Source organism: Dendrobium catenatum, unplaced genomic scaffold (assembly GCF_001605985.2).
Source record: "Dendrobium catenatum unplaced genomic scaffold, ASM160598v2 fragScaff_scaffold_1608, whole genome shotgun sequence".
Classification (NCBI taxonomy): domain Eukaryota; kingdom Viridiplantae; phylum Streptophyta; class Magnoliopsida; order Asparagales; family Orchidaceae; genus Dendrobium; species Dendrobium catenatum.
Genome location: NW_021320070.1, coordinates 4595235 through 4606343, shown reverse-complemented (window position 1 = coordinate 4606343; position 11109 = coordinate 4595235). Strand labels below are relative to the sequence as shown.

The 11109-nt window shown below is 33.7% G+C and overlaps 1 protein-coding gene across 1 annotated transcript; it reads right to left on the bottom strand.

Annotated features, from left to right (window-relative positions):
- Positions 1–8149: 8149 nt before the first annotated feature.
- LOC114581225 (protein IQ-DOMAIN 1-like) lies at positions 8150–10083 on the bottom strand. Its single transcript, XM_028700970.1, has 3 exons — positions 9910–10083; positions 9118–9237; positions 8150–8563 (listed from the first exon to the last, which is right to left on the bottom strand). Exons 1-3 carry the CDS (start codon positions 10081–10083, stop codon positions 8150–8152), a joined length of 708 nt encoding a protein of 235 aa, XP_028556803.1.
- Between the last annotated feature and the right edge of the window lie 1026 nt (positions 10084–11109).

Here is an 11109-nt window from a genome sequence, read left to right as displayed (position 1 = left end):
AGCCTTAGTACAAAATTCATAAGTGATTCCATTTGGCAAAAAACATATTTGATATGTGATGGAAGCTACTAGGGAGTAACAAGGATAGGAGAATGATACAAACATAAGGTAGTTTAGTGGAGACTTTGTGAGAAAGGGAGTAAGTCTTAAAAAACTTCTTCAAATGCGAAATCATGGTAGCTAAAATTTCATCCAAGGAGGAAATTAAAAGAGCTATTGTAGGAGTTGATTTCTCTAATTTGGTTATGGTTCTTCCTTATTTGATGTGATACATTTTATGCAAGTTTTTAGGGAGCCTTTGAGCAAATTGCTGCTATCATAGCTTCTTTGAGTGGTTATTTTGATGTCTCTATTTTTCATATAATAAACATAAAATATCAACCAATTATCTTACCTATTATCAAATACTAATTTTTTTCTACTTTGAAAAAAAGTTGACCCCAAATAAATAGTTTCTATGGTATATACAAATGTTTTAATAATTAAGTACACATATTGTCGTAACTTGCGAATGATTAAGCTTATTTTGTAGCCCATGAACAAACCTTTTTTATTATGAAAATTTTTATCGAAATTGTTCTTCAAATATGCCCCATCAAATAATCTCCTTGGAGAATAATGTTGATCCTCATTCCTAAATGATAGGTTGGTTTACTTATATTACTTTTTTATAAAGTTAAAGACATATTGAAAATGAGTAGGATATTAGTTGTTTTCTTTATATTGCACATTTAAGGGAAGCCAATTCAAATGTATGACAAGTTAAGAACCACCAGCCCTCACACCATACACAGAACAAGTTACCACTGCCTACATTTCCTCCACTTCATGGAAGAATCATTGACCACCTCCCTCTTTCCCTTTGATTTTTGAATTTTAAAAGTGTGTAATGCTTTAAATATGAGTTGTGATTACTATAGAGAGATATTTTGACTAAATTAATGAATTGAAGAAGGCTTATTCTCTTGGATCATGCTTGGTGTCTTGAATCCATTAATTAGAGATTTGGTGGATAAAAATAACCTCAATCTTTTTGTGACGGTTAAGTTTCATTATCTTTATTTTAAATTTCCTTTTCTTTTTCATTTACATTGGTTACACCTCTTTAATCATCGCATATAACCCTTTTCAACATTTCCCTCCAAATGTAAGAATTCTCATTCCCAATTTTGTCTTCCTTATATACACCTTACACTCATCAAGCTCTCACTTTTGAAATTCCCCACCTCATTCCACTCTCAATCCCTTACCTTAGCCTTCATCACATATCCCCATCCAACCTTGACTCAACTCTAAGTCATCCCATAACCCCAAGGGCCCACCCACATTCCAAGCCCTTGATATGAAGACCCTCAAGGTTTCATTAAAAAGAGGCCCAAAGTTATCTTCCATACTCTATACAAATCATCACAACTCTAAACTTCCAGCAACAAGACATCGAGTCCACACCCAAATTTGGTTCAAGGTCCATAGAGGCCAAATTTTAACCATCTCACATACATAATGCTTATTGATAATTCTCCAATCTAGTGACACTCTTAAACCCCTTCATTCTCACTTTATCATTTGACCCTAGCCATCTACCAAGCCCACCAATTTTCTTATCATAATCACCTTTCTCTCTAAACAAAAAATGTAAGCTCTCACTCTTAATTTTTTCCACGACGAAGCTCCATCAACATATTAGTTTGAGAATACTATTACCTTATTAACTCATTTTCTAAATAAGATAGAAGACAAATAAAAAGCTCTCACTTTTAAACTTCATTGGCCTTGCACTCATATTCCAAGGCACCGACTTTGTGCATAACTACCCCATTGCCATCCTCACTAAATTTGTCTTTGTCAATCTCATGCTCGTATCTTTTGTGACCATTGCGCCAATTTTTCTTGCATCAATCTCATACGTGGAGACCTCATGTGGATGTTATGTGTGACCCCTGCATGAACCTTGTATGTGTACCTTACATGAACTATCTAACTCATGCATAAACTATCACAACCTGACCCAATACACCTATTACACCCAAACAAAGCATATTGTGTTAAGGTCATGTCATCCGACTTATAACTTCCCAATACATAATTGGAAGATTTTTTCTCACTTCCTATTTTCCTTGATATACAACACAAAGTCATTCTAAAATCATCCAATATACACGGGAACAAAATATCATTTTCATATTATTTCATCAAATAGTACTTTCAAAAAAATAATATATATAAATCACGATTCAACTTTATTTTCATCAAAACATAAATATACTCATGACTAATAAAAGAATCTATACACTTAACATATCTTGATCTCGGACTCAACTTGGTCAATAGACTCTATCTATCAATTAATATAGTCAACATGGGTTTTATCTTTTCCCGAGAACATTAACAAATACATATGATGAGTAATCACATACTCAGTATGTCATTCAGAACCTACACTATATAATTAAATATAATTATATAAGAAACAACTTTTATATAAATCTATAATACATGAACTATAAATCACATTTGAAATTGAATTATCCTAATTTTTGTATTAAACAGTGTACTTAATAATTTTGTATCAATATGAGATAAATATTAAGAATATACTCATATAACAATAACAACATATGCATCACTTGAACATAAATTCAGAACAGAAGTGACATTTCATAATGTCATATAAACATGATTTCATAACACAAGCACTTAATTGAACTAGCATATGACATAACATTCATTTTTCTTGATACCTCTATGGCTCCATATACCTTTACTTGATCATATTAGCATGATTCCCCTTAAAACTTCACTTTCGCATATACGTTTACTTCTTTATCTCACATGTGTTCAAGACAGGTGGAGGAATTATATATAGCATAATTCCTTTTATTCATTTCCTTCAACTTATATCTCTACTTGTTCATCTAACCAAGGTTGTGATAATCGGTCGACCAAAGTTGGACCATATGATATAATAAATATTATAATTATTTAAATAATAAAATAATAAATAATGATATAATAATTAGATAATGATAGAAAATATATGTTTTGAAATAGAAAATTTCAACTAAGTCGTTTAGTTCCATTTCATTTGGAAGGTTTGCTTTGTTTTGTTTATATAACTTCTTTTGTTTTTAAGGGTAGAACTTGCATGGGGAGGGGGGTGATATCAAGTGAGTATATTTTCTTGGTGCTTAATTGATAAATAATCATTGCAAAATTTTTTTGCTCATTATAAATAAAAATGCTTTGTATTTAAATTAATTTATTAAATTTAATATTTAATTAAACATTTTATAATACATTAATTTATTTAAATAGGTTATGAATTGAACTAGTCAGTTCTTAAAAATTGTGACTGGTTCAACTATTGAACTGATTGTTCACACCAGTTTGATGATTGGCTAGTTTTTCAAGTAGGCCGAATTGGCCAACCCGTTTCGATTTTCAAAACAATGCATCTCACATCCTATCACACCCTACGGTCTAATTTGAAAATAATTGCATATTTTAATAATAACAAACAGAGTTATATAGTTTCTTTCAATAATAAAATATCAATAGAAAAAAAAATCAATTAGTCAAAACATTAATATACATTTATATTTAAATTTTTTAAATCATATGCAAAAGCCATAAGTTATACAAATGCAACGCACTGCCTGCCCCCTCCTGTGCTCAAAAGAATAATAAAACACAAAAAGAAAGTAAAACCTGAAAATCTTGTATATGATTAGCCTCACACTCTTGATTCTCTTTCTTGATCTCAAAATTATTAAACCACATATATTGAGAATATAAAACCTAACATATCACTATGCCACTCAAAGCACAAAAAATATATATAATATACATATAATCATTTATTTTATAATAGTAGCAATCAATATGATTATAAATATGTGTTAAAATAGTAAAACACATTGTAACATTAACGCCTATAAAACATTACAGTACAGAAGTCGAAATGGTATTGTTGTAAATAAATGTTCATAAACTAAATGTTGCAGCAGTCCCAACAGTAAAAAAGTTATATAAATTAATAAAACATAATTATCTATAGAAGTTGTTAGAGATCTATAACATTATACAAATATCACCAAAAAAAAGGAGAAATTTATATTTTCAGTCACACCACCATCCTTCATTACATGAGCATAGACATATATTTTATCAAATAAAGTAAAGCAGTGCTTCTCGATTCATAGATGCAAAGCACTATCCAAAAAGATTTAAAGAATTTTATTGAGCTTGTGAAAGAGATTGCACGATGAATTCCTTCTAAAAGGGTTTGTAATCGTCCTTATTCTTTATAGGCATTTAATAGCCACACGAAACCTTTCATTGCTTTTGAAAAACTTCAGATTTGGAAGGCAGTGGATGCGTTCACATTGGGTGAAACTTCCAACCTTATCTAGGGTTGTAAGTCAGCCGAGCTAGTTTAGGGTTAGACTTATTAACAAGCTCACGAGTCGAATTTATTGAACAATGAGTTTGAGCTGGAGCTCGAGCTTAGCCTGGCTCGGCTCATTAGCTCATTGACTTGCTCGATTAACTTTAAATATATTTAAATTTTAATTTAAATTAGTATTATATAATATTTTAAGATTAATACTATATTAAAATAAAAATTTTTAAAAAAATCTTTTTAATTTAAAATTAAGAAATCAAGCTCATCAATTGAGTCATTGTCGAGCTTTCCAAACGAGCTTGAGCAATCAAGCCAAGTTCAAGCATATAAATCTTTTGATGAGCTGAGCTTGTGCTCAATAAGAACTACACAAGTTTAGCTCGATTAGACAAATCCTCGACTCATCTACACGCCTAAGCTTGTTTATTTCAAATAGTCATCATTGCATTAACTCACTCATATTTTTGTAAAAATCAAGTTCCAAGGGCCACCTCCTAAAGATTTTCAAATGAGAAGCAGCTTCTACATGCTCATCTTTGGGAGATTTTCCTTACATAAGAAATGCTTATACTTTTTAAAAATAATTAAGAGAAGCTTTCTATGATGAACATATGGTACAAATGTACAATATCATATCAGTATAAGTCCTTATGCTCAACATTTTTAACATTTAGTGTGAGGTTTTTGTCTTTATTTTTGTTTGAATTTTGCTATTCTGAAAGTATCATGGCTCAATCATTTCTATATATATATATTATTTTAGCTAGGAGTAATCAATCTTTATTTGCATTGTTATATGAATATTGCTTTGTCATAGATCAAAATTCACTAGCATTGAAATGACTCATGGTACAATGTTTAAAGAAGAATAACATTTCTGTAAAATCATGAGTCACATATTTATCGTTCATTGTTTTCATAACATATAAAAAAAACACAACAACAAAAACAATAACATCAATTCTTTATCCCACTACGTGGGGTCGTCTACATGAATCCTTTTTCTCTATTGTGTCATATTAAGAGTCAAATTCTCATTTATATCTAAAAAAGAAAGATCATTTCTAATATTTTCTAACCAAGTTTTTTTAGGTCTACCTCTACCTTTCTTAACATAGGTCAAATCCAATACATCTACTCTCCTAACCTGGTCATTAGAAGGCCGCCATTTTATGTAACCAAACCATTTAAGGCAACTCTCTCTAATCTTATTTGCCACTGGAGCTACTCCAACTTTTTCACGTATATGCTCATTTCATATCTTGTTTCTAAGAGTAAAGCCACTCATCCATCTGAGCATCCTAAACTCTGCAACACTTAACTTAATATTATACTTCTTTTTTAATGGCCAATATTTTGCGTCATAAAGTATTGCATGTCTAACCACAATCTTATAGAATTTTCCCTTAAGTTTGAGTGATACTTTTCTATCACACAACAAGCCTGATGCATTCCTCTGCTTCAACCATCAAATTTGAAATCTACTAATAATATCCCCATCTATTTCTCCATCACTATGCATTCCTCTGCGCGTGCGTCCCGAGTCCCGACTCCGCTGCCAACGCTGCGCGTCCTGAGCCCTAAGCGGCGACGCCGACGCGTGCCGCGCGCATGCGTCCCGACTCTGCAGTGGCGCAATGCGTCCCGAACGGTCGAACCCGAAGCACTTGTTGCCGCTGCTCCCGGGCTCCGCCTGCGACGCGTGCTACCGCTGCCGCTACCCTTACTGCTCGGCCGCTGCCGCTGCTCCGGGTCGGGTTGTGTCAACTCGGCAACCCGCACGGGTCGGGTCCGGATTGAAAAAGTCGACCCACTTACAAAAAACGAATCGGGTTCATGTTGACCCGTTTAAAGCCGGGTCAATTCGGGTTCGACCCGAACCCGACCCGCTGACCCGAATTGACACCCCTAATCTTAGTAGTCCCAATTTGATTATATACATATCAAAAGACTTAGGCTTCTTGTTTAGGATAACTTTTTTATTACTTCTTAAAGCAGCTTTTTAGTATAAAAATCTTAATTTTGTAACTCGAAAGCTGTTGTACAAAGCACTTTCTTACTACACCTTAAAAAAAAATTGTGTAAAGATTTTTTAAACTAAAATTTTGTATTAAAAAATTACTTTAAAAAACAATAATAAAGTTACTCCAATTGAAAACACGGCTAGATTGACCTCTTTGCGACAAATTTTTTCTATAAATTTTATTTATCAATAAATTAATTTGCTAATTTATTATCTTTGTGATAAAATTAAAAAAATAATAGTCGAAAATTTTGACTTTTCTTGTATTGTACACACCTTGGCAAGTTCCTAGTAACATTATAATCGAGCAGAAGAACGAAATGCAGAATTCATCAAATAAATAACAAAAACATCACATTCAACTGCAATATACTAATTTAAGCGTGCTGGAGGAACCTTTCATGTAAACACATTTATTCAAAATAGAAATAAATTCAAAAACGTCCTTAGCATTCCCTCTCATCAATTTTGACTTGCACTGATCGTTAGTTAAAAAAATATTTATATAAAATATATTTAAAATATATTAGTATTAAAAATATTTATTAAAAATATTTGAAAATTATTGCATTTCTTTATATCAAGTAATGTTTAATTATTTCTCTACTAATTTTGCATTTTTTTTTTTATCATTTTATTACAATAATTGACAAAATTATAATCATATTCTCTTTTTCTAAATAAATGAGCCGGCTTGTATGCTGACTCAAGCTCATAAAATTAAGTTTGAGCTTAAGCTCAGTCTTGATTAATTAATTAAGCTCAAGCTCAAATTAGTAATAACTCAAAGTTGACTCAATTTATTTACACCCCTAATCTACATAGCCAATCAAATGTTGATATTTTTTAATTCACTATTATGACAGTGTTTTTTTAAAGGCATTTAAGTCAATTAAGGCAGACACACACATAATGCATACATAAGCCTCAAACCCAAGACCTCTTAGTTGGTAGTCTAAGCTCCTAACCAATAGACCAAAGTGAGCTATGTCTGATTTTACTGTAAACTCGCATAAAAAATAAATCCACTAGGCAACCTTTAGCTATGAGGACAATAAATGCATTGGATAAAAAAATAAATCTTTTTTTAGGAAATTTGGATTAATTAAGAAAAACTTATATACATAAATCACATATATAAGTTTCGAATTCAACTTTTAAATTCGTAGCCAAACTCTCAACTAACAAACTATGATAAGTTTGCATGAAAAATAAATTCTCATAAAGTAAACATTATGAGCATATTATGAAAAATAAGAATAAAATAACTTTAGTTTCCTTCATCAACTTTATTTGAACAAAGCATGACAAAGTATCTTTCAATGCAAACACTTTAATTTAAAAAAAAAAAAAAAAACAAATGATAGAATATCTTGTAGAAAAATAAAGATGAATGCTCACAATTATAGTTCATTTAAACATAAATAGTAAATTCACTCCGACCCATTATATTTGAATATCATGATGTAAAATCGAGATTCGTTTGGAACAACTGCAATTTTTTATAAAGATCACTATAAAATTATTGTTTAGAAAATAATTTTTTTTGAAAGTTATTATAGAAAGCAGATTTTTATCACACAAAAAATTTAAAAACAACGAAAAAATAGTAATTATGTTCTAAAAGTCAAAGCAATAAGAAAGTTGTCCCAATCGAAGCCTTAATCCACATCATTAACATTCATTGATGAAATTTTAAAAACATCACCAACTTACTTTCACTACCATAGCTTCCCATAGCTTGCCATCCTTTGGGGGCCTGAAAGCCTCCTTGAAGCAGAAGTTAACGGCAATGGCTTCTTGGCCTTTGACTTGCCAGTTAGCGGCGCCTGGAACCGCGACTTACCTCTGTTCTCAACGTCTCCAAAACAAAATGAACTGCCAAGACTGTGCCTTCTCTTATGTTGTTCAGATTGAAAGCCAAACAAGCCACAGATATCATCATTTGACGCAACTGAGGGAGCTTTGTTTAAGCCTCCATTCTTTTTAGAGGATGAATCTCTGCCTGTGATAAAGCTTTGGTTGGTCTCCCATGGCCTGATTGCCATCCAGCGCTCAAGCCAGCTCCAGCCCCATTGTTGCTTTGTGGGATCTATGAGAGCTGGTTTCTTGGACCTGGCAGAATTGCTCCTCCACTGAATTGGAAGGAAATTTTGTAGTTTAAGTCACTTTGTTTAGCTAATGCATTTGATAGAATAATGCAATTTGTTTGCCTAATTAACTAGTTCATTTACACCAACAATATTAAAAGACTTTTAATTTGGGCATCTCCAACCGAAAAACCCATTTTCCACTCTAAAATGCAGTCATTCTTCTCCAATCGAATGCCATTTCTTCTTCTTTCACGCGCTTCCTGCAAAAGTAACCATTTTTTGGCGTGTTTTTCTCCTCTTTGGCGCGCTTCTTCGACAATTCCCGCAGCGAATTTTTTTTTTACGTAGGTGAACAGTCCGACGCCAATATTGGTGTCGCAGTGTTCACCTGCCCCATAATTTGGTGTGCGATTTGGAGTTCGAATGGAGCAAATGGCGGATGGCATACTGTGATATGGAGTTCGGTTGGAGATTATCTTACAATACTGATGGTTGTTAGAGGTAAAGATGTAAATATTAAGTGAGTAGTTGCTTATATTCAAAACATTGATATGATTTGTCTGTATAGTTAGATTTGATTGATAAATGATGATCACCTGATGCGAGTAGGCATAAGCTAGTGTTCTTTCTCTTCTTCGAGCAGCCTCTTGTTTCTTCTGTATTTTAGCTTGAAATTGTTCCTTTGAGTGCGGACTGTCAACCCAATCCTCTCCCAGCTATGAATTATGATGATGCCAAAGTATAAGTAGTTATATACTGATAAAAAATAAAAAACAGATACCATAAATTAAAACACTTGCTGTTTCTGTTCAGTTTATTATGTGCAGAGACCGGATACAAAATACCATCCGGAGATCAATTATAATGCGCCACATCAGCGGAACTAAGCAGTATTGAGTCACGGTACCGAACACAATGTGAAGTGACGCTTTCTGATTGGTCGTGTCCACATAGAATAATTTTTCCAAATTTAGAAGGAAAATATGACTATAGACGGCTCATTTTTCATTTTATAATATGAGAAATCATTTTGAATAAATCTGGTATAGTCGAGAGATTACATAAGAACAACGTGATACTATGAGATTGTTGGCCACACATGAATAATTTGAAAACTATTTTGAGATTTCTTTCTCTCCATACATATAAGATTCATCTATATTGCCCTGACTACAGGATTTCATCTCAAAATCGAGTCATTCTCGAATTTTTGGGTCAACCCGAGCTGACCTGAAATTCAAACCGGGTCGAAAATTTGGACTCGATCCCGACCCATTTTAGATTCGGGTTGATCTGAACTCAAAATTTTCGTGTCGGCTTCAAATCAAATTTTCGGATCATGTGAAATATTGATACCCCTAAGCTATAGAAATGACACAAGAAATTACCTTAAATTTCTCCAGTTCTTTCTCACGCTTGAGTTGCCTCTGCTTGTGTAGAGTTTGGTTCTCTTCTGACAATCTGACTTTTCTTTCCCTTAGCTGTGCTTGAACCCTTGCTAGGGTTTGCATGTTGTGCAATGTGTTTATAGTCTGGCGCTTGACTGCCCTTCGGTTGGCCATTAGCTTCAACCTCACCAATCCTCTCAAAGCTCCTGTTCCTCTTCTCACCTTCAATAACGCAATACACAATGAAGATAATGATATCATTCTATTATTAAAAATTTTACTTCTTTGTAGGTAGATACACATTTTAAAAAATATTAAAAACCCCCCTCCTACCAAGCATTTAAAACAGCAATCAGAACAATGCTCAACCCCATAAGTCTTGACAATCTATATGCACTTCTTCTTAGCGAAGAGGTGAATATAGCGTCAGATGCCTCCAAGAACGTCACTGCCTCCGATGCTCAAATGGCTCTTGTCACTACTCGGGGTCGCGGTCGCAGAAACATAGGGAGAGGTTTCTCTAACGTCTCTCGCATCAATCCCAACTCATCCGTGATTTTTCAAATCTGCTCCAAGAAAGGTCACAGTGCATCCTCCTCCTGGCACAGACTGAACCCCCAATATGTTCCTCCCTCATCCACTGTCTCCAACACTACACTGGCCGCTGGAAATTCAGGAAGCTCCACGGATTGGTTTCTTGATTCAGGTGCATCGGCGCACCTCACCAACTCACTGGAACATCTCTCCGTCTCTAACCCCTACCACGGTCAAGATGCCATTACCATTGGTGAAGGAAGCTCTGTAAGCATAGCCAACTCAGGCTCAGGTTTGCTACCCACGCCGAATCGTAAGCTCAACCTTTCAAAAATTTTACACACTCCAAATCTTCATTACAATCTTCTCTCAATATCGCAGCTAACCAAAGACAATAATATTTCTATTATGTTTGATTCTAACGGTTTTTCTTTGAAGGATCTGACGACGCAAGAAATCTTGCTTCGCGGACCATGTAGCAACGGATTGTATCCCATTCGGTCGACTCACCGAAAAACTGCTCCCCACGCTAATGCAGCAGTCAGCACTTCTTCCTACTCGTGGCACAACCGATTGGGCCATCCAAATTACAGCACCTTGCATTCTATTTCTGTTTCTCATCCTCAGTTACATATAGATTATAATAAGAATGATTGTTTACCTTGT